At 35.9% G+C, this 24884-nt stretch overlaps 1 protein-coding gene across 3 annotated transcripts in view; it reads left to right on the plus strand.

Moving 5' to 3' along the window:
* Window positions 1-21391, plus strand: part of ZBTB8A (zinc finger and BTB domain containing 8A) — a 60688-nt gene extending 39297 nt beyond the window's left edge. For 2 of the 3 annotated variants that reach the window (XM_007492890.3, XM_007492891.3), the window contains 4 exons: window positions 7076-8007; window positions 9967-10136; window positions 16365-16696; window positions 19081-21391. In XM_007492890.3, the coding sequence (XP_007492952.1) occupies window positions 7077-8007; window positions 9967-10136; window positions 16365-16696; window positions 19081-19093 (1446 nt within the window). In that variant the 5' untranslated portion in view covers window position 7076 and the 3' untranslated portion in view covers window positions 19094-21391. Of the gene's footprint in view, window positions 1-7075; window positions 8008-9966; window positions 10137-16364; window positions 16700-19080 lie in introns of all 3 variants that reach the window. The other variant, XM_007492893.3, reaches the window with a different exon arrangement.
* The last annotated feature ends 3493 nt before the right edge of the window (window positions 21392-24884 follow it).

The following is a 24884-nucleotide window of genomic DNA, read 5'->3' on the forward strand; positions in this document are numbered from 1 at the left end:
AAGATATTGACAGGCTTGAGCATTGGGTTATATCTAATAAGACAAAATCCAATAAGGATACTTCTGTGTGTACACAAAAAACATCACAAGTTCAAACTGGGGAGCTATGGTTAGATAGCAATTCTGAAAAAAATCTGAAAGTTTTATTGAACTATAGGCAACAGTGTGAGTGGCTAAGGTAATCTTGTACTGCACTAACAGAGGCACAGCTTATAGAAATAAGGAGATATGTCAAGTAAAAAACATTTATTAAGTATCTGTTTTATGTCAGGTACTGTGAAAGGGTTGGAAATACAAAGAAATATAAAAGCAATCCAAGCTGTCAAGAAACTCACAATCTAATGGTACTGAGATGACATGTACAAGTTAAAGAAATGATAAATTGGAGACACTCATAATAGGTCCACACTAGTATTAAGGAAGGGCTTCTTTTTTAAATTAATTAAGAGTATTTTTCCATGGTTACATGATTCATGGTCTTTACCACCCCCCTCTTCTTCCCTCCCCTCTGCCTGAGCTGACGACCAATTTTACTGGGTTATACATGTATCATTGTTCAAAACCTATTTCCATATCATTAATATTTGCAATAGAGTGATCATTTAAAGTCATAATCCCCAATCACATCCCTATTGAACCACATGATTGTTAATATGTTTTTCTTCTGCATTTCTACTCCCACAGTTCTTTCTCTGGATGTAGATAACATTCTTTCTCTTAAGTCCCTCAGAATTGTCCTGGATCATTGCATTGCTGCTATGGACTTCCATTACATTCGATTGTACCACAGTGTTTCAGTCTCTGTGTACAATGTTCTCCTGGTTCTGCTTCCTTCATTCTGTGTCACTTCCTGGAGGTCATTCCAGTTCACATGGAATTCCTCCAGTTCATTATTCCTTTCAGCACAATAGTATTCCATCAGCATCAGATACCACAATTTGTTTAGCCATTTCCCATTCGATGGACACCCCTTCATTTTCCAGTTTTTTGCCACCACAAAGAGCACTGCTAGAAATATTTTTGTACACATATTTTCCCTTTTATCTCTTTGGGGCACAAACCCAGCAGTGCTATGGCTGGATCAAAGGGCAGGCAGTCTTTTTAAAGCCCTTTGGGTATAGTTTCAAATTGCCTTCCAGAATGGTTGGATCAATTCATAACTACACCAACAATGCATTAGTGTCCCAATTTTGCCACATCCCCTCCAACATTTATTATTTAAGGAAAGACTTCTTGAAGAAAGTGGTACTTTAGTTGTCACTTGAGGAAAGCCAGGAGGTGGAGTTGAGAAAGAAGAGAATTCTCTGTAGAAGGCAAGGCAGTGAAAATGAAGTTTAGAGAATATCTTGTTCGAATCCAAGGTCTAAAGTATAAGAAGACTGGAAAAGTAATTCCAGTGTACTCTGCCTTCATCAGATCTCATCTGAAATAAACTGAGTTCAGTTCTGGAAATCATGGTTTAAAAAGGATATTGGTAAAAGTTTTGGTATAGGACTGTAATGGAAGATTATTGTGGTATAAGAAATGACAAGTAGGATGACTTCAGAAAAATTTGGTAAGATTTAATTGAACTGATGCAAAGTGAATTGAGCAGAACCAGGAGAACACTGACGCGGTAAGAGCAATATTGTATGATGATCAACTGTGAATGATTTTGTTATTCTCAACAATACAATGATTCAAGACAGTTCCAAAGGACTTATGATGAAAAGTGCTATCCACCTCCAGAGAAAGAATAGATGGCATCTGTATGCAGGCAGAAGCATACTTTTTTCATTTTATTTTCTTCATGGGTTTGTTTGTTTTAATATGTGTCTTCTTCCACAACATGACTAATATGGAAATATGCTTTGCATAATTGCACATTATAACTGGGAGAAGAGAGGAAAAGGAGAGAATCTACAACTCAAAATTTTAGAAAATGAATGTTAAAAACCATTTTTACATGCAATTGGGAAAAATAAATATATGTAAAAATAAAAAGGACATTGATAAGCTGGAGAATGTCTTGTGGAGGACAACTAGGATAATGAAGGACTTTAAATCTGGAACATTTGAGAATTAGTTTAAAAATCAGGTTTTATTTAGCCTGAGAAGGCAGAACCAGGTACAATTAGTGGAAACTGCAAAGAAGCCAATTTAGGCTTGACATCAGGAAAAACTTCTTAACACTTAAAGTTTAGCTGTCCAAAATTAGAATGGGCTTCTTCGAGAGGTGATGGGTTCCCTCACTGAACAACATGAAGTAAAAGCTAGATGACCACTTCTCAGATGTCATAATAGGGATTCCTTTTGTTTATAGGTTAAAAACAGATGGTCTCTAAGGTTGCTTTCACCCCTCAAAATTTATATTTCTTCAAATTATTTCTATAAAAGAAAGGGTGAGCATTCAACTTGAAAATGCTCCAAACAAAAAAACACAAAATATGTAAACAAGAATAATAATTATTAAATACCTAAGCAATGAAATACACTTTCTTGTGTTTCTAAGTTATTAAAAAAAAAATCAGAGGGGGCAGCTGGGTGGCTCAGTGGATTGAAAGCCAGGCCTAGAGATGGGAGGTCCTGGGTTCAAATCTAGCCTCAGACACTTCCCAGCTGTGTGACCCTGGGCAAGTCACTTGACCCCCATTGCCTAGCCCTTACCATTCTTCTGCCTTGGAGCCAATACATAGTATTGACTCCAAGATGGAAGGTAAAGGTTTAAAAAAAAAATAATAGTAAGGGACTAGTGGTTCAGTGGATTGAGAGCCAGGCCTAGAGATGGGAGGTCCTGGGTTCAAATCTGGCCTCAGACACTTCCCAGCTGTGTGACCCTGGGCAAGTCACTTGACCCCCATTGCCTAGCCCTTACCACTCTTCTGCCTTGGAACCAATACATAGTATTTATTCCAAGATGGAAGGTAAGGATTTAAAAAAAAATCAGAATGAAGAGTAAAAGAGCAAAAGTGGGATTGCCAAGGGACAAATGGATCTAAGGGGATAAAGATTTTTTTTTTTAATTTAAAGATATTTTGTTTTCCCAATTGCATGTAAAATTTTCAACATACATTTTTCACAATTAGAAGATCCAAAGGGGTTTCCCTCCCTCTCTCTCCCTCCCCCCCCCCCCCCCACCACTGGGATATGGTAAGCAATTTGATCTGGGCCATACATGCATTACCATGCAAAACACATTTCTGTATTGGTCATTGTTGTAAGAGCACACTCAAACAAAACTAAAACCCCCAAATAAAACTGTAAATAAACTGATGTTTGTTTGTTTTTTAACCCTTACCTTCTGTCTTAGAATCAATTCTGTGTATTGGCTCCAAGGCAGAAGAGTGGTAAGGGCTAGGCAATGGGGGTCAAGTGACTTGCCCAGGGACACACAGCCGAGGATAAGGATTTAAAAAGAATGTAGGCATTAGAAGAAAGGAAGAACAGAATTAATATTATTTATACAAAATCCAACATTTCCCTAGAAGTGAACCTCTGGTTTTTGTAGGTTTAGGGGTGGGCTGGGAAGAGTAGGATAGTTCAGTGAGGTGAGAGAGGAGGTAGAAGATAGAGGGAACCTGAAGACTTCCTTATATTCTGCCTAGATGTTCACTAAGTATAGTATCAGCATCTTAGTGAACAAGGCTTGGGGGCACAGAAGAGGATGACGGTGGAGGGCAGGGCCCAGGTTGGAGATGAGTGGAAAGCATGTGTTTCCTTGGAGGAGGAATCGGAAGTGTGCCGTTAAGCATGTTCCCTTGTGGTTGGGATGAGGAGAAAGAGGGGAATTTATAACGAGTTTCATCTGAGAGGAACATGTACCTTAGGGGAGACCTCCTCCAAGCAAGGATTCTGCTTTCCAGGAATGCATCTGCCCCCACGAGATGACACATATAGTTCCCTTGGGATGATGGTAAGCCTCTGAAGGAGAGGGCAGTTAGGTGGCACAGTGGATGATGATGAAAATAACAGCGATTCTCGTAGAATGATCATAGCCAGTGTTTATATAGCATACTGTGTAACAGGCACTGTATTAAAGCACTTTTTCCAATTAGTTGTTTGTTTTTTTTAACCCTTACCTTCTGTCTTGGAATCAATACTGTCTATTGGTCCCAAGACAGAAGAGTGGTAAGGGCTAGGCAATGGGGGTTAAGTGACTTGCCCAGGGTCACAGAGTTGGGACATGTCTGAGGCCAGATTTGAACCCAGGACCTCCCTTCTCTAGGCCTGGTTCTTAATCCACTGAGCTACCCAGCTGCCCTCCCCAATTATCTCTTGATCCTCACAATATCCCTACTGTTAATAGAGGTGCTATTAATAGAGAAAATAATAGTACCAATCTATGAAAGTTTTTGTGAAGGTAAATTAAGATACTTAGGAAGGGTTTTACAAATCTTAAAGCATTATATAAATAATGTTAGCTGTTCTAAGGTGGGGAATATTAATCTAGAGGAAGGATATACTGACCTCAGGAGGTGAAGGGCATGGTATAGGATTGGGCCTTATGACTCGGGATACTGAGTGATTCCTACCATACATACTACCTTGCCTCCGTTATTATTCCTAGGAGAGTACATAGTGGAAGACCATGAAAAAAAAATTAGAGGAAGGGAAGGTTTGGTGAATTTTATAAATGCATTTGCATAGGAGTGAGATAGAGGAAGCGACATAACTTTTGCATTTCAAATCTCATAAAACTTATTTTTAAAAATCATTTTTAACCCTTATCTTCCTTCCATCTTAGAAGATAAGGAGTAGGCAATGGAGATCAAGTGACTTGCCCAGGGTCACACAGCTAGGAAGAGTGAGGCCAAATTTGAACCTAGGACTCCCCATCTCTATGCCTGGCTCTCAATCCACTGAGCCACCCAACTGCCCCCAGAAAACTTATTTTTTAAACTCTTACCTTCTGTGTAGGGATTCTAAGGTAGAAGAGTGGTAAGAGGTAGGCAATTAGGGTTAAGAGACTTGCCTAGGGTCACACAGCTAGGAAGTGCCTGAGGCCACATTTGAAACCAGGTCTTCTTGACTCCAGTCCCCCTGCTCTATCCACTGTCCTACTTAGCTGCCCCATCATCTGTATTTTAACATTGATGAAATGCTAGTTAGCATTGTGAATCCTTTCCAAGTCAATTATCTATGTGAAATCAGACCAATAATATGTTATGGTAAAGTTCAAAATTGATACCAAATTAGGAGAAAGAATAAAAATGAGAATATATTGTGTTAAAATAGTTCCAACCTAATATTTAAATAAATTACTTCCATTAAAAACAGAGATCTTTGTTCCAGACATCATCCTATTATCAAAGACTAAGATAACATGTCGAAGCCAAGCTGTATCACCTTGTGGTTAAGAAAAATTCTGAGGGTTGCTTGCAATAAATTGCCATCAAGCCCCTACCCTACGATTGTTGAAAGGGATTTTATATTTGAACAACAAAATTTTTTTTTTACCTGAAAGGCAAGTCTTTTTGTAAATCTGTCCCAAATAAAATTTTATCTTGGTTTTATCCTATAATCTCAGCCTACTAAATTTTAAAATTAAATTTTTTTTGCTAAATTTAATTTCCATTACCAAAACATATAATCAAACAATCATTCTAAGTAAGAATAAAATCTTAACAAAAACCTATAATTTTTAAAATGGACTCATTTATTGAATAAAGAAAAAATGACAACTGTTCTTTAATAACTTAACTGATGAGCTATGAAATGATTGTTCCTAATGGAAGGGATATAGTCTCTCTACTACTTAATACATTTAAAAGGAATTATTACAAACTAAATAGCTATGAATACAAAGTAATAAAATAAATGTGTAAAATAAGGAGTAAAATGAATTTGTTTAAAAAAAAGTTTTTCTTCCTTCTAGGTCTGCCCAAAGTTCTAGTATCTCTGATTTTGTATCTTTTTTCTAAAAAATGTAGTTGTAGTCAACGTACAGATATATTTTCAATTTCATTTTCCATCATTTCCTATGTATCCTTCCATAGTTCCTTACATACTTCCTATTTATCTTTATGGCAATATAGTTTACAGTAAACTTTCATTGGGGAGAGTAGAAGATACACAAAAAGGAGCCGGAGGGGGAAGGGGATACTGAACTGAGTGTAAACTTCATTGAAGGGCTAGGTAAGATAAGGCCAAAGGGAGCTTATTAGTTTGGGCTTGGAGTACAGTCCAGGGGGAGAACAGAAGAGTAAGAGAATGGATTTGAAAACAAAACCCTCCATGGTCTTGCAAATAAGAAACATACTTCAACAAATCTCTGTTTTGGGGGGAGGGGAGCTTATGACTAATTTCCTCTCCCATTGAAAAAGGAAAAAAGAACCCTTCTAATAAATATTCAGTTGAGTAAAACAAAGCCCCACATTGGCCAAATCTGAAAATTAAAAAAAAAATTAATTTAAAAATTTAGTAGGCTGGGATTATAGGATAAAACTAAGATAAAATTTTATTTGGGACAGATTTGCAAAAAGACTTGCCTTTCAGGTAAAAAAAAAATTAGTTGTTCAAATATAAAGTCCCTTTCAATAATATCTTATAGTATATCTTCCTCTAATGCAAAGATTTTGTTCATTGAAAAATGTTTTAAGTTTTATGTAGTCAAAATTATCCCTACCATAGTTGTGGAAAGTATCCCCTCCATTCCTCCTATATATATTATTTTCTATACATATTTGCATAAAGAAAATAACCTGAATTTAATCATCTATCTTTATTAGTAAGTGATTATCCTTGCAATTAAATTTGACAAAGATATAGCCATCAAAATATTTATAATTAAACTTGAATTAATGATGGTTTACTTTACATTAACTTCATAAACATGTTAGTTATGGCTCATCATTAAAATAATCATAATCAAACATTCACAATTCATTTTTAAAAATTAAAAATTCCATTACATGTATACATTTATATAAGCCTCTAAAATTGTAATCCGTGAAGGAAAAAGATGACTAAACAAGAATATTAATTTTGTGGGAAGAAGAAAAGATGAAACTGAGTCCACTGATAGGGATTTTAGTTGTCACCCTTAAAAAGGCAATTGCATTTCTTTTCGGATAATTGTGTTTTCCTTTTTCTCAAGGATGGAGATTTCCTCACATCAGTCTCATCTGTTGCAACAACTTAATGAACAGCGCAGGCAAGATGTGTTTTGTGACTGCAGTATTCTAGTTGAAGGGAAAGTCTTCAAAGCACATAGAAACGTGCTATTTGCAAGCAGTGGCTATTTTAAAATGCTTCTTTCTCAGAGCTCAAAGGAAACAAATCAACCAACCACAGCTACATTTCAAGCTTTCTCTCCTGACACTTTTACTGTTATTCTAGACTTTGTATATTCAGGCAGACTTTCTCTCACTGGTCAGAATGTCATAGAAGTGATGTCAGCTGCTAGTTTCCTTCAAATGACTGATGTCATTAGTGTATGTAAGACCTTCATTAAGTCCTCACTTGATATAAGTGAGAAAGAGAAGGATCGCTACTTCAGTCTCTCCGATAAAGATGCCAATTCCAATGGTGTAGCAGAACGTTCTTATAGTGCTGGGTGGCATGGAGAAAGCAGCCCTCCACAATCTCATTTAAGCCCGGATCAAGGAACGTGTGCCATGAGTGGCAAATCTTGGAGTAATTACAACTACTATCCAACTTCCCAATGGAACACTCAGCAACCCCCAACCAAACACGAACAAAGACAAGACTTGGTTAAAAAGTCCAGGCCTTTGGAGTTACCGCAGTCTACAGATGTTCCTCATTATAAGTTAAGCAAACTTGAAGATCGAACTTCTGAGGCTCCTAATCACACCCCTCCATCCGAAGAAAAAGTACAAAATGATGCTGGAATTGACTGCTCTCATGTGGGGCTTACATATGGCAAAGAATCTGATGTCACACCCAGAAGCCTGCCAGATGCCCATCAGGAACAAGAGTCCTCTCGATCTACGTGCAAGTCACCTAAAACGGATAAACCCTGTTCCAAAATGCCTTTAATTTTAGGTGTTATGGGTAGCTGGAATGAAGGTAAGAATTCTTAAATCTATACTAATGAATCCCTAATAACAGTATTCTCGACAGTTACTTACCAAGATAAAGAAGTCGTGAAGGGGACGTAGACCTAGAAACTGAATACATTTATTGACGGCCGAGGAATGCAAGACAGGAGGCAGTAAAACATAAGCTCTTCCATTACTAGAGTAGGGAGATAGCTGTTGAATGTTCTATCCTAATTTCTAAATAGTTCAGTCTTTTAAAACTGAGAGATGTTTTATTCTTCTCAAATAATTCATTATCCCAAAAGACATGAGGATAAAATTTTGATAAAGGAGGAGGAAAACAAAGTGATCATGTCAATTGTTACATATTCTCACAGGCTCAGTAAAACTAAGAAATTTTGCCCATCAGGTTATAAATACATATGAAGTTTAATACAAACCTCTTATACATTTCATTTTTCAGTACTAATCTGTACTTTTGCATTTGATTAATGTACACCACTATCAGATGCCTCATTGACAAGGTACTGTTAAGTGATAGGGGATAAGGATAAGGGGAAGTGATAAAACATTTAACATTGAGAGCTTAAAAAAAAATCACAAGCCTTAAAAAAGTCAAATCAAGAGGGCAGCTGGGTAGCTCAGTGGATTGAGAGTCAGGCCTAGAGACAGGAGGTCCTGGGTTCAAATCTGACCTCAGACACTTCCCAGCTGTGTGACCCTGGGCAAGTCACTTGACCCCCATTGCCTAGCCCTTACCACTCTTCTACCTTGGAACCAATACCCAGTATCGATTCTAAGACGGAAGATGAGGGTTTAAAAAAAAAATCAAATCAAGTTTATTAAGCTGCTCTGATGTTCCAGGCACCAGAAGGTCTAGAAATTTTTTTAAAAGGTCAAAAACAGCCTTGACTTTCAAGGAGTTCACAGTCCAATGAGAGCTATACAAATAACTATGTTCAAATGAGATATATACAGAATAAATAAGTTAAAAATCAATAGAGGATAGGCACTAACATTAAAGGAAATCAGGAAAGGTTTCTTGGAGAAGATGGGATTTTAGCTTGGACCTGAAGGAACTTTCCATGAAATGTAGGAGTTAGAGAATTCCAGGCACTAGAGAAAGCCAGTGAAAATGCAAGGAGTCATGTGCCTGTTCACTTTGGTTGTAGAGTTTGTGGATGGGAATAAAGCATAAGAAAACTGTTAAGATATCTGGCCCTTAATGCCAATAACAGACAATCTATTAAAAAGGGCTCTTGAACTGATGCACTGTTTGCCTTCATGACAAATTCTCTTTCTCTCTCTTTTTTTTTAATAACATTTTTAATCTTTTATAGAGACAGCATAGCATATAATGGATAGAGTGCTGGGTGTGGAGTCAGAAAGATAGACTCAAATCCTGCCTCTGACACTTATCAGCTGTGTAACCATGGGCAAGTTAGTTAACTCTGAGCCTCAGTTTCCTCATCTATAAAATAGGGATGATAGTCTATATAGTGCCTAATTCACAAAGCTGTTGTAAGAGTCATTTGAGATAATGTACATTATATCTTTGCCAACTTTGAATTTATAATATGTCATTTTGTCACATAGTGGACAATAATTGAAATTGCTTATTTCCCCATAAATAGCAATAAAGTATTAGCTCTACTTTTAATGAATTTAGACAACCCAAATTGAGCTAATTGTATGCATTTTATATATAATATATTTAACATATAAACCTATTTAAAAGCTTAAATTCACCCAATAGTAGTGATTTGCATATTTTGATTCATCTAGCTTCAAAATTCACTATTTTTCAAAAAGATAGTAAATTTAAGGAAATATGCTTATCAAGTATAGACATTCTCATTTTGTTACTACAGATATAGCCTTAATAAAATTTCTCTTATATTAAAAAAAAGACCCTAAAAATCTTGGATTTTTATGTTACTAGAATCATTACATAAACTCACTATTTAATGAGATTGTTTTATAACAGATGAGCTGCCTAAAATGAGATTCAAATGCCCGTTCTGCACACATGTGGTGAAAAGGAAAGCAGACCTAAAGCGCCACCTTCGTTGCCATACAGGAGAACGGCCTTACCCTTGTGAGGCCTGTGGGAAAAGATTCAGCAGGCTAGACCATCTAAGTAGCCATTTTCGAACAGTACGTATTTGAAAAATCTTAATGTTCATTTTTTAGTAATGTTTATACGTGGATATTAGGAAAATATAAGTTAGTGTAAGGCAACTATTTAAAAAACAACCCTTAAAGAGCTAGAGCTACCTCAAGGCAGCCAGGATTTTGCCCAGGGTGCCAGCAGCTATGAAATCATTTCTTCAGACCTAAGGCTTACCCCCTGGGGTCATAAGGCCATCAAATCCCTTTCTTTTTATCTACTTTTTTCTTTCTTTTTAAACAAGGTTTTATTGATGTTTTTTGTTTTCACATTACAAACAGATCTCATGTGGATTTTTTATAACAAAATAAAACTAACAATATAGTGACCTCATCTGAAAGTTCATGCAATGATTAAGATCTATAGCATCTCCTCACTTATTAAAAAAATCAAAAGGAATCTTTACTCTTCCATTCACTTTGTTCTTTACTCTCCCTCTCACTTCACACTTTACTGTGGAAAAGAAAAGGCAAAATAAATTTCCTGTAACAAATATAGAAGACAAATCTCAGTTGTTGTATTCGTGTGTGTGAGAGGGAGATTATATACCCTTAATTCATTATCTTTATATAATGAATATCATATTGGTCCTCTGGAATAAAGAATGGTCATTATACTTATCATAGTTCTTATGGCTTTCAAAGTTATCATATAAGTTGTTCTGGTAGTGCTCATTTCATTCATTAATGAAAGTCCTCAAAATAAGTCAGTTTCCTAATACTGATGTTAAAGAGTATAAGTTTTTGGGCTTACTTCACTCACCATATAAGTCCTTTCATGACTTTTTAAAACCATCTATTTCCATATTCCTTACAGTACAACAGTATCCCATCACATTTATTATACCATAATTTATTCATCCATTCCTCAATTGATGGATATTCCCTCAGTTTCCTGTTTTTTTCCACCACAAAAAGCATAGCCTGGGGACCAATGGAACCCCAAACACCTGCAGTCATCAAGAAGAATCATTGTTGAAGCATGCTGGACACTGTCCTTTCATCCTCACGATAAACTCAGCCTCAACTGCTCAACCTTTATCTTCTGCTATATACTTTTTAAAAGTACCCTTCATTCCTCGATTTCTTCTTCTCTCATTGCTTCCATTTTCTGATGCACCCTAAAATCTAGCGGTCTTATGAAGACATGTGTGTTGGCACTTTCTCTAAGTGATAACCTTTTAAATTTCATCCCTGTTGACACATTAGAGCCAGGATGAGTTGGTATAGTGCTTTCTCTCCATTGCCATATTTAGACCTTTAATCTGCTATGACAAAGCACTCCATTCTGTCTAGATCGTTGTCGCATTCCTTTATGGTCCTGCTCCCTCTTCTGCAATAAGTTTGATACCTAGTGCAGTTAAGAACTCCAGCTCCCTCTGAATATCCTGGCCGCCTATTTCTTCAGGACTCCAGTGCTCATCACTTGTATTTCCAGTTTATCTCAACTACTCAAGAGAAGGTCACACCTTAGAATTTCTACATACTTCATCTCAATTTGCTTTTAATACTAGATTCTTTTTTTTAAACTCTTGCCTCCTGTCTTAGAATCAATACTGTGTATTGGTTCCAAGACAGAAGATTGGTAAGGGCTGGGCAAAGGGGGTTAAGTGACTTGCCCAGGGTCACACAGCTGGGAAGTGTCTGAGGCCAGATTTGAACCTAGGACCTTTTTTCATTGGACCTGGCTCTCAATCCACTAAGCCACCAAGTTGTCCCCTTGATTCTTAATCATGGCTCTAGTTTCCTTGAGACTTAAAGCTTATTAACTTAAAATTACCTTATATATCTCAAATAACTCAAAGATATGTGATTTTATGGCTATGTATGCTTTCTCCAAAAAGGTAGCTGTGGCCTATTGGTTAAGAACATTGAACCTGGAGTCCAGAAGATCTGATTTCAAATCCAGCCTCAGACAGATACTTACTAGTTATGTGACTTGGGCAAGTCAGTTACCCTCTATATGCTTAGGATGCTGCTAGGTGACTTAGTGGATACAGTGTCAGGAAGACCTGAGTTCATATCTAGATCATATACTTCCTAGCTGTGTGACCCTGGGCAAGCCACTTAATCTCAAACCGTCTGATGGAAGGATCCACAACATCCTACAGAAAGAAGTGGCAAAACCACTCCAATATGCTTGCAAAGAAAACCCCATGGAGAGGTATGGTTCATGGGGCTACAAAGAGTCAGAGCTAACTCCACAACAACATGCTTTCTCCACTGATACAGATTGCAGCTCCTAGAATTTGAGGCCTAAAAAGTCATCACCTAGTACTCAAGCCTATGGTGACGTGGATAGCATCACTTTAAGTCAGGCAGCCTGACTTCAGTTCTTCACAAAATCCTGGAAGGTATTAAACAGAAGGTTAAAAATGATCTGAAATAGAAGTGACAGTCACAGAGGGCCAGGCTGATTTTATCAGGTCTTGCCAGACTAATTTCATTCCTTCTTTGACAGGGGTACTAGACTGACCAATACGAGTTTGTCTAAAGTATTAGCAAAGTATTTGATAAATTGACAGATTCCTTTCTTTTGGAAGGAGATATATGGGCTAGGTAATGGCACAATCAGGTATATTTTGAACGGAAACAGTGGCTAGACCTAAAAGAGCAGTCACTATTAATGGGTCAGTGCCAACTGTAAGAAGTTTTCTAGGGGGCAGCTGGGTGGCTCAGTGGGTTGAGAGCCAGGCCTAGAGATGGGAGGTCCTGGGTTCAAATGTGGCCTCAGATAGCTGTGTCACTCTAGGCAAGTCACTTAACTCCCATGCCTAGCCCTTACCACTCTTCTGCCTTGGAACCAATACACAGTATTAATTTTAAGACAGAAGGTAAAGGTTTTAATTAAAAAACAAAACAAAACAAAACAACTTCACAACCACAAAATGGAACTACACAGCAGTTTCTATAAAAAGTGGTTTTTCATAGAATTAAGTGTTCAGTGAGACAACAGTGTGACATGGCAGCTAAAAAAAAAAGTCTTTAGGTTGCATTACAAGAGGTAAAATTGTCCAGGAATGGAGAATATATAGTTTATCACTGTATTGATTTACACTCTATCTGGAGCCCTGTATTCAGTTCTGGGTGCCACATTTTAAGAAGAACATGCATAAAAGCTAGAGATGGTCTACAGGAGGATAACCAGAGTGGTGAAGGGCCTTAAGATCATGCTTTATTCAAGTTGGATGGAGGAACTGGAAATGTTGAGCCAAAAGAAGAGACGAAGTAGGGGTAACAGTTGCTATTTTAAAGTAACTGAAAATATGTTAGAAACATTGGTTCCAAAACATATAACATGTATAACAACAATGCATGGAAATTACAAAGAGGCAAATTTAGATTTTACATAAGAAAAAAATTCTCAACAATTAGCTATCCCAAAGTAGAATAAGTTGTAGCAGAAGGTTAAGAATTTTCCCACAGTTGAATTCTTTTTTTTCCCCAAACTTACCTTCCATCTTAGACTCAATACTATGATTGGTTCCAAGGCAGAAGAATGGTAAGGGCTAGGCAATGGGGGTCAAGTGACTTGCCCAGGGTCACATAGCTGGAAAGTGTCTGAGGCCCAGGACCTCCCATCTCTGGGCCTGGCTCTTAATCCACTGATCCACCCAGGTGCCCCCCATGGTTGAATTCTTGAGCAAAGACTGGATGATCCCTCTTAAGTATGTTTGGAAAAGATTCCTCTTCAGGCAACAGCTTACACTAGATGGTCTCCAAGGAGCCTCTCCAACTTTGTGATTGTGTGAATAAGGCTCTGAAGAGAATAAGGCTAAGCTGATTCCCATGATTCTTCATCCCTCAGTTCTATATATTATGTAATATTTAATGTCAAACATTTAGTTCACTGTGGTTCTAAGACTCTAATGACATAATACAAATGCACATGAAACAAAATTCTTATGTATTGCTCTTCCATGAAACAAAAATAATCTTTTAAATAAATAGATCAGTTCTATGTGGTTAAACTGAGGCAGCGTAAGACACTACGAGAGGGCCTCCTACTTTAAATGTCTGTGCCTGCAGTCTCCAATTAGTATCCCTAGAAGAATGGCCTAATGAATCAAGAAACCTAGAGTTCTAAAGCAATGGCACTAGTAGAACTGACTGTTCATGTTACAAAGGGGATTTATTTCCAAACCCAATTCTATTTATGTTCTAAATGAATATCATCCTGAAGAGCACTGCCATGACAGGCTCTCTTCAAGTGTCTTACAGGAAAGTTAGGTTACATATTGACAGAAGAGAGGATTCTATGCAACTAACCATTTAGATAGTCTTTTGGGTTCTCATATTTTATTGATCAATAAAATAATTTCTTAAGTAAACAGTTTACAGCAAAATATGGCTAGCCCTAATTGTGTTCTATTTTTAATCTTTAGAAAGCCTACAATTTGATCTGTTTTCAAGGTTTTACAACAAAAATTAAAATTCTGGCAAATTCTATTCAATAGCCAGCTAAAGAGAAATTTAAAAAGAGTGAGGTGGTGTTTTGTGTTTTTTTTTTCCATTTACCTACTGACACAAAATAAAAATATATGACACTACTAATTGCTTCATGGTCAGTGTCGATGCTTTTCCTGAGATAATCTAACCTGGCAGCATTACTGCTGGCACTGCTATTTATTTTAACATTATTGTTCTGCCCTTCTAACTCATCTATATAGATGTACCACACTCACAAATTATGTACATTAAACAAAAGATTTTAATCCTTTTGGGATTACAACACAGCATCCTGCTCTAAATCAAATTGGAGAACAAAGCTGATTATCCTAATAAAAAGAAATGTACACAAGGCAGATTCTAGTCCATCAGTAATATACTACTATACACCTATATGACACTTTTTAGTTTTGAAAGCACTTTCACATATATTTTCTTTAAAATTGCAACATCCTTGTGAAATACAGCAAATATTATACCCATTTTATAAGTAGGTATAATGTAATAGAAAGGATAAATGAATTGCCTAAGATCACAGCTCCAAGAGGAGAAACCAGGCCTTCTCATTTTTACTCTGTTGTTGCAGGATGTAGTACTGCTTTTTTGAAATAAAGGCAGGTAATCCTTTTCCCATCAAAACTTACTTTGTTCAGTTTTAATTTAGGGACAAATATTTATTTTCTCTAACATAATAGCAAAAGCCAAATAAAACCAAGGTAGAGTTTGAAGCAGGTTTTGGCAGGGTGAGAATTTTAACTTTCTCAGACTCATAATATTACAGTTGGAAGGCCCTCAGAGTATAGTAAGTATAGTGAATCAGTTAACTATCTGCAACTTCTTCTAACCATTCCCCCTGGTTTTGCCTTTTAGAACCAAGCAGGTAAAAAAAAAATTTGAATCCTGTGTAATAACGGTTCTGTTATATCCTCCTCCACCCCCACTAACATTTTATACTTTTCCTAGTTATACTAAAATATTGTTTGATTAAAGGCAAACACAGGAAAGGATTAATGATTAAGTTATTTAAACTTTATACTTTTTTACTTTAATAGATTTTGTCAGTATGGATACTCTTTTCAAGGATAAAGACCATGAACCCTCCATGCCAACGTAGTTGCTTTTTCATGAATTATTAGGAGCCAGAAAAAAATTCATCAGCCAGTGGTCAGCCCTCCTCTGGTAATTAAATTAGCCTTTCCGAACTCAGCTGACCTTTGTACAGCAATCCGTATAACACCAGGCCCGATCTTGGTCTTTTCAGCTTGGTATGAAATGCTGAGTTTGTGCTGCCATCACACCATGTTCCTTCATACCACAACACATCAGAAAACATTTATTTTTTTAAACCCTTACCTTCCATCTTGGAGTCAATACTGTGTATTGGCTCCTAGGCAGAAGAGTGGTAAGGGCTAGGCAATGGGGGTCAAGTGACTTGCCCAGGGTCACACAGCTGGGAAATGTCTGAGGTCAGATTTGAACCCAGGACCTCCCATCTCTAGGGCTGGCTCTCAATCCACTGAGCTACCCAGCTGCCCCCAAGAGAACATTTAACAGGATTAAATTTTATAGCAAACACCTTTTAGAAAAGTCTATTGAGTTAAATATTCAGGGAATGCAGGATTTAACATCCCAAAATATTTTAGTTTAGATGTTAAATGGAATTTCGGGCTTGGCCTCTTTCAGTTTAATGAATTGGCATGTCTTTCTGGTTTTGTACACGTCCTGCTTTTGAGAATTCAACCTTTTTGTGTCTAATTATTCACATAGATTCATCAGGCATGCAAGCTAATCTGCCGAAAATGCAAGCGCCATGTGACTGATCTAACCGGGCAAGTGGTACAGGAGGGAACGAGGCGCTACAGACTGTGTAACGAGTGCCTTGCTGAAGCTGGCCTAGACAGCATCCCCATTAATCTGGAAGCTGAACAACCACTTGTGTCCCCTTCAGATGGAGAAAAGAAGTCCAAGTGGCAACTGAGTGAAGGGAAAAAAAAATCTTATGTGGAGATTGTAGAGGATGGGTCTGCGGATCTGATCATACAACAGGTTGATGATAGTGAGGATGAGAAAGAAGAAAAGGAAATAAAGCCCAACATTAGGTAGTTGTGAAACAACTGACCCGGCATGTCTTATATTTGAATCCTTATATTTCTCTCTTCCCCTCACAAGAGTCTGGTTAACACCCCTATCATATTGGCTTTTTTAAATGACTTGACCTAATTTGCATGCATTTATGGACAGACCATTAAGTTCTTATTCTGAACTCTTGCTCTGGGGTACCAGTATGTTGCTGCACTGGAAAAGAGGACCTAGCTTGAGTTGGCATGACGGATGATGAACAACTGCTTTCTGAACTATAATAGAGTAATACTTTTTATATATTAGAAGATCAACTTGGGAAATTTGTCAGTGATAAAACACATAAGCTAAATTAACTGTAGCCAAACATGAAACTTTATAAGACTTTCCAGATGCTTTTAAAAACATAGATAAGCTATCACATATTGCATATTCCTGGGGAAAAAAGGTAAGAGCACATTTCAGAGTCTTGCTGCCCACCTCAATGCACCAATAAAAAAATCTTTTATGATAATTTCATATCTGGAACAACTGGTTCATTAAGGTTTTCTATCCTACATGAAGTTTGTTGTCCTTCCAAAATGTATAAAACGGCTTAGGAATTATAGCAGAAAACTATAGTTTAAGATCAGTATTTGAGGTTAGTCATTCTTAAGGAAGTGACAAAAGCTAAATTAAGAAATGCAAAACTTCCAAAACTCTAGAGTGCAGCTGGAATCAGATTAAAATATAAGTGGGAAGAGAACAAAATAAATAAAAACCTTTCTATTTGAGTTTGACACCTCTGTGTTAAATGAGTGATCAACAAAGGGCTAGAAACAGGCAATACTCTGTTTATTGTAACTTCTAAAAGTAAGAAATAATACTAAAATTTAGGCTTCAGTAAATGAAATCTTGCTAATTCAGTTTTTCTTATGGGCAATGTAGCTGTTTAGATTGTTCTTATTAGTTCTTTTAACCTCTTTGAAGCTACTAAGAATAAAGGCAAAATCTCAGATGAATTAAAGATCTTTGAAATATAGTAGTTACTAGGGTATTAAAGTGTTGCTTACTATAATATCTGTTTTTAATAGATTAAAATTATTAGCAACACCAATTTTTTTTGGTTAATTTAATTTTCTGAAACTTTGAAAATTTCACATTAATATAAATTTAAAACATTCTTACTGTCATATTACTTAGCATGCTTTAAATTGTTTTTAACTTAAAAAATAAGTTAATTTCAGTTCTGCCAAAGTTAATAAAATAATTTAAAAATAAGAACCAATTTGTGAGGCATAGTTACAGTTTTGAAGTTGAAAATTAAATAGTAGTATTAAGAACTAAGCCACTCTACACCATAAAAAGTCAAAGCATGTGTTGTCACTATTAAGTTTGAAATTAATTTCATTTTTTGGGATTAAAGGCTGCATACTAAAAAAAAAATACAAAACTCCATATCACACATCAAAATGGTACCTCTAATTTATTATTTCTATCTTTTTTAACCATTATCCTTGATACCTATTTGTGGATATGAAATTATTGCTATATCCAAGTACCAGTATAAGACCATTGTCTTTCATGGTATTCTGAGAACTTCATTAGGATTACCTTGCCTTAAATGACCTAGAGAATCAATGCAGAAGAATCTAGCTCATGTTCTTGGGTTCCCCGACATAAACATCTCTGCATCATGATGCTTAAAAACTGTTCTGTACTTATTCTCTAATGCCATTTAGGCTGGTAATAACACCTTTCCAGAACTGATGGATTTTAATTAAGAATCTATAGGAAAAATGGCTAATATGAAATTCACTCATAATGAAGTATTGCCATATAGAGATATTTTCATATTTTACATTTACATTTATACACTCAATTTATACATTTTGAATATTCTTTTATTCTATTATCTTTTCTGCATGGGAATGTAAATACTGTCAGCATGAATATTAATATTTCTTTTCAACATGGTACCATTCCAGGGCATGCAGAGTAACTGTATCCTTTCATAAATGATGCTACCTTTCAATAGTAAAATGACATTAACTACGGTATTATTCCCCATACTATCAATACCCAAATACCTATTGAGTCCAAACTACTGGGTACTTCTATTTGACCATTATAGCAAAATATAATTTAGAAATATGACATCCTTACAAAATCTGTGATTATGTTATTAAAAATAACTATAATTATAAAGGAATTCTAATGAAAAAGCTTTCTAAATTATAATTCCAGACAAAGCGATGCTTTTTCTACACTGAAGCATTTTTTAGAGAGAATGCTTAAAAAATACTGAACTGCATTTAAGGGGACTGAAAGCTTTAAATATTATATATGAGAAAATATTTTATAGGGCAGTAATTGATTGCTTAAGTAAGCCTTGTACTAAGAATTTTTAAATTTTTTAACACAGGAAACTGATTTAATTTGGAGTGAAGATTACAATAGTAGACATTTTGTTCCAATCACCAACTTCTGAATTCTGTCACAACTGTCAATGGAAGAGTGTTTAACTGATGAGCTTGGAATCTTGCAGAAACAATATGGAACAAAAATTCTCCATTTAAATGCAGTTTTGCCTGGAGGCAGCAAAATGAACGAAATAACTTCTTGAATTCTTTTGAGTTCTGTCATCTTAAAGTTTCCTACCCTACATCATTTAATTGTTTATGTAAACAAACGAACATATAAACAAAGAAGATGGCTTCTGCACAGCAAGTAACATTCTTAACTTTTCCTCTAAACGTGGTTGTTAGTTCTGAAATTTTCACTGAAGATCAAAACTTAGATACAGCATTTAGTAACACTAGCTTTGAACAATTAAGTCACTTAAATGGAGTCTCTTTTCCTTATCTATAAAATGGAAGCAGTGTAATATTAAGAGCTCAGGATTTAGTGCCAGAGGACTTCAGTTTAAATTTGTAACTGCTACTTACTAACTACATGATACCAGGCAAGTCACTTCATACCTCTGGACCTCAGTTTCCTCATCTGTCAGATGAAATGGTTGGACTACATGACCTCTAAGGTTGCTTCTGGCTCTAAATCTATGATCCTGTGATTAAATATGTTTTTTTTAATATAAACTAATTAGAACTTAGTAAATGATTTAATTCCACAAATATTTATTAGGTGTCTACTATGTAAAAGGCACCAATAGTTATTGCCCTCAAGGAGGTTACATTGTACTGACAGCTTCTGAGTTATCAGAGAGTTGTCAGTTACTAAATTCATTAAAAATTATTTTTATAAACCATATGGTCTGATGAATATCCCTTTTTCCATTTTCAGCTTTTGCATTTAATTTTTAAAGACTATTAAAACATTGAGAAGCAGTATATTAAAAAGTTTGATTGGTATATTATATAACATCATTTCCAGAGTTTGACATTCAGATATACCTGTAACTTTAAATCATAGGCAAGAAGTTCTATATTGCATTTTGTTAGTATTCATATTTAGCTTTTATACTGCATTTTCTATTTGCCAAGTACTGTAATAATTATTATCCTTCATATATACCTATGAAATAGGGCAGTTATTTCACTTCAAAGATAAGGACTCTGAGGCACAAGATGTTTATGCAACGTGTAAATAACCAGTTAGTGGCAGAAATGGAAACTAAAACTATCAGATTCTTGGAATTCTAGAGTATTATGTACTGCTTAGTTCATTAAACTGTAATGTTTATTACTTTAGTTTTATAAGGTAACTTTCTACAAATAACATTCACCTGTTTTAAAGCATTGTACGGATATACCATATACAAAATAAATATTGTTCATATATAAAGCACTTTTAACTCAAGAGTTTTGAATGGTATATAATTTAGATGATTACAAAAATGGCATTAAAAGTACATTAAGACATTCTGTATATTGTATAATGTAATTCATATTATGTCCAACCCCTTGATGTTCAAATCTTAATTAAATTTTAATGCTAATGAGTATAGACTGGGAAAAGAAAATGGTAAGAAGCCTCAAATCTCATGTTAGATGTGTCAACATGTCCCCAACCCACAAACTTTTTGGTTGGGTTTGTCAGCAGATAGTTAAAAAATAACATCTCTTTTCCTTTTAAGGTCCATCCTCTAAGAAAAATGCTAAGCAAATTACTTCCTTACTCATTTTTATTTTCTTTTCAGTTCTTTGTTCATATTTTTGTCCAATTGTAGAGCGTTTGTGAAACAGCATGTATTCATTTGTTCCAGGGACAGTGGTTTTATTTAATACTTTTGAGAGAGTGAAGAAGGTCCCCAGTACCGTGGGTGAACAACTGTAAAGAAAGATATGGACAAGAGTTCCACATGATGGGGTTTTGATCTGCAGAGCTGGAAAGAATACCCATATTGGTCACATTACAGATCCATTTGGGTATCACCCCAAAAAACTAGCCATAAACCTAAATGAATAGGATTTTATGCAAACCACCACTTTGTTTCTACTTAATTGTCTCAATTTAAGGACAGCAATTTGATTTATATTGAACCCCTAAGAATAGTCACCTTTTATGAAAGGATTTGATGTCTGTTTATTCTCAGGGGAGTTTGTTGGTTTTTTAAATCGTTATGAAGTGGAGACTGCAACAGGCTCCCTTGAGGGCCAATCCTATTTTTGAAATGCTGATTTACAAATGATTCTTATGCCTACAAACTACTATTACTTTAAAGAGATGCTATACATTTATGTCCAAAATAAAGTTCAATATCTGCATTGGAAAAATAGTTTCACTTCTTAATACCAACTATTGTTTACTTTGCTCTTTTAGAAAAGGTGCAAATGGAGTAGTCTCATTTAACCCAATAACCCTGTAAGCAAATGGAAAGAAAAAAGAACCTCCTGAGGCTCCCAAGGAAATTGTGAACTCTGTCTAGACTCAATCTGAACGGTGCTTTTGCTCATCCATAGTATAGAGGGGATGGAGAACAAAGTAGATCAGAACAGAAGAGTAGGATAGGGAAAGAGGCCAACAATTCAGTCAAGCTTTCATAATATAACCTAGCTTCATTTTTTTTTTTAGTGTTATGAATTCCAGAACACAAAAGATTTTGCCATATAATTAAAAGATTCCAAAGTTTTTATTTAGCCTTGAATTTTGGATACTATTTTGGATATTTTATGTTATAACTCATTATTATTATGTCAAAAAATTTTAAAATACCATCATAACTTAAAAGCACAATTCTACCAGAAACAATTTTATCCATTTAACATTAAATCGAAGTATTTCTTGCCCAGAGAGGTGATATTTATAGGAATCTTAAGGAAAACATTGTAATGGGTAAAAAATATAGTTTGGGATCACCATTCTAGAACTGGGGTTTTGAACCTGGGGACCATAAATTTAGCCAGAAAAAAAAGTCCCTTTATTTTCACTAAACTCTTAACTGAAATTTAAGATTTAATTTAGTTCTGTGAAAGGGTCCATATGCCCCCCCAGACTCCCAATGGAGGTCTTTAACTAAAAAACATTAACTCCTTATTCCAAAACAAATCACTTCTTTATGATTAATAATTTAATCTTTTCAGAATGGAAAATAGAACACTGTCCATAGATAGGCTACTGTGTCCATCCTTTCAGAAGCTGGGGGAAAATGGTTTTAACTAAACTTAAGCAGCACGTTTTGTTCTAAATTTAGTTAATCCATTTTCAGAGGCCTTAATTTTTTTGTTCTTAAGTATTTTAGACTAGAAATATTTATTTCTTAATATTTTCCATTTAGCAAAAATGATGTTTTTTATTATGTTTCTATATGCTGAATAATTTACTAAAACAAGAAAATTTAAAAAAACATTATTTTATGACCAGAAAAATTTATAACTGATGGAACAAACAAATATCACTACAAATTAGAAATCCACTTTTATAAGTAGATTGAATTAGATTTTTCATCTGTGTTCAATTAATTAATATAAAAATAGTGCTTGGGATATTAACTCCATCAGTTTGAAAGACATTCAAAAGAAATTATGAATAAAGAGAAATTTAAGCAAGACTATATTATTAAAAATGTTAGACTCGTTGCCAATCCTCTTGACTATTTCTGCCTGTGCCACATAAATGCTGTGAGCTTGAGCAAAAACACCCTCTCCAAGCCTCAGCTCCCCATCTGCATATATCATACTATGTCTTACAATTGATAATTAGACACCAAAATTCTTTCCAAACTAAGTATTATAGCTGTTTTTAGCATAAAAGAACCATTTTCAATTCATAAATGCAAGATTAGTTTCCTACGCAATCCATACCTTTGAAGTATCCCTGCTTCTTTTTAGCTTAAATTGTAGCAAAGTAGGGATGACAATTATTTCCATCATTATTAAATTTCTGATAGCTATAGCAAAAAGACAAGGAAAAGAAAATGAGGGAATAAGCATAGAGAAAGGAAGACAATATCCCTTTACAGAGGATATGATGGTTTACTTAAGGAACCCCAGAAAATCAACACAAAATTTAGTTGAAAAAATGACTTATAAAATAATAATACAAAATAAACTCCCTCAAAGCAGAAGCATCTCTTTAAATTATTAATAGCTTAGACAGATGGGAGAATTTCATTTAAAACAACAAATTATATTGAGTTAACCCACCAACATTACACAAAGGACATATAAATACCACAACAAAACAATTTTCACAGCATTAAACAGATCTAAATGCCTAGGAAAAAAAATTCAGTGTTTATATCTGTTATTATATAAGATACAAAATACTGGCTAAATTTTCTTTAAGCTCAAGTCAAGTTAACAAGCATTTATTAAGTGCTCATTTTGTGTCAGACCCTGCTAAGGGCTAAGGTACAAAGAAAGGCAAAAAACAAACAGCACTCAAGCTCACAGTCTACTGGGAGAAACACCAACAACTAATGTACAAATGAGCTCTCTATAGGATAAATTGGAAATCATGGATGGAAAGAGCACTAGCATTAAGGAGAATCAGAAAAGGCTTCCTGAAGAAGGTAACATTTTATCTGGGACCTGAAGGAAGTCAAGGAAAGCCAGGATATGGAGATCAAAAGGGAGAGAATTCCAGTCATGAGGGACATTGAAAATGAATGATGTGGGGCAGCTGGGTAGCTCAGTGGATTGAGAGCCAGGCCTAGAGATGGGAGGATTAAATCGGGCCTCAGACGCTTCCCAGCTGTGTGACCCTGGGCAAGTCACTTGACCCCCATTGCCTACTCTGACCACTCTTCTGCCTTGGAACCAGTACACAGTATTGATTCCACGACAGAAGGTAAGGGTTTTAAATTTTAAAAAAAAAAGAAAGAAAGAAAGAAAAGGGATGATGGAGGGGCAACTAGGTGGATGAGAGCCAGGCCTGGAGACAAGATGTCTTGGCTTCAGACACTTCCTAGTTGGGTGACCCTGGGCAAGTCATTTAACCCCAATTGCTTAGTCTTTACCACACTCTTCTACCTTGGAATTGATTCTTAGTATCAGTCTAAGGCAGAAGGTAAGGGCTTGAAAAAAGAAAAGGAAGTAGAATGATGGGAGAAACCAGGAAGAGAAAGGAGGGAAAGTAGCTAAATCGTCAAGTCTGTGGAGATGAGTATAGCATAATTAATAAGGCATGAGGTTATAAAATGCTTTAAAAGCCAAAGTATTTTATATTTGATCCCAGAGGCAATAGGGAACCACAGGAATTGACTCATGGGGTGGTGGTGGTATATGTCCAGATCACCAGGTTAGAAATGACTTTGGCAGTCGAGTATAGGATGGGTTTGGGCAGTAAGAAAGTTGAGGCCAGGGACCCAACCAGGAGTCCACTGCAATAGTCTAGTCCTTGTTGGCAAACCTTTTCTGAGTTCAAGTGCCGAGAGGGCAAATTCAAGCTGTCTTCGAGCCCCCAGAAAACAGGGAGAAACTGCTTGCTTTGGGCAGCTGGACTGAGGAGTGGGGTATGCAAAAAAATGTCCTGGGGCACTGGGAAGAGGGGGAATGGAGGCTCCCCTAGTGCTGGCTCTTCACCAACACTGCTCTAGGTGTAGTTAAGGGCCTGTACCAGGATGGTGGTAGTTTCAGAGATGAGAGTATATTTAAGAGATGTTTCCAAGACAGATAGAAATAACAGGACTTGACAAGATTTCAGGGGCAACAAAGTAAAAGCACCAGCATTGCAAAGCTCTGAATTGCTGGTGCTGAGGAAAGCAGGCCTGGAACTACCAGGACCAGGACAGAGAATTAAGGAACTAAAGGAGCAACACAGGGCACA

This window comes from Monodelphis domestica, chromosome 4 (genome assembly GCF_027887165.1).
Source record: "Monodelphis domestica isolate mMonDom1 chromosome 4, mMonDom1.pri, whole genome shotgun sequence".
Taxonomy (NCBI): Eukaryota; Metazoa; Chordata; class Mammalia; order Didelphimorphia; family Didelphidae; genus Monodelphis; species Monodelphis domestica.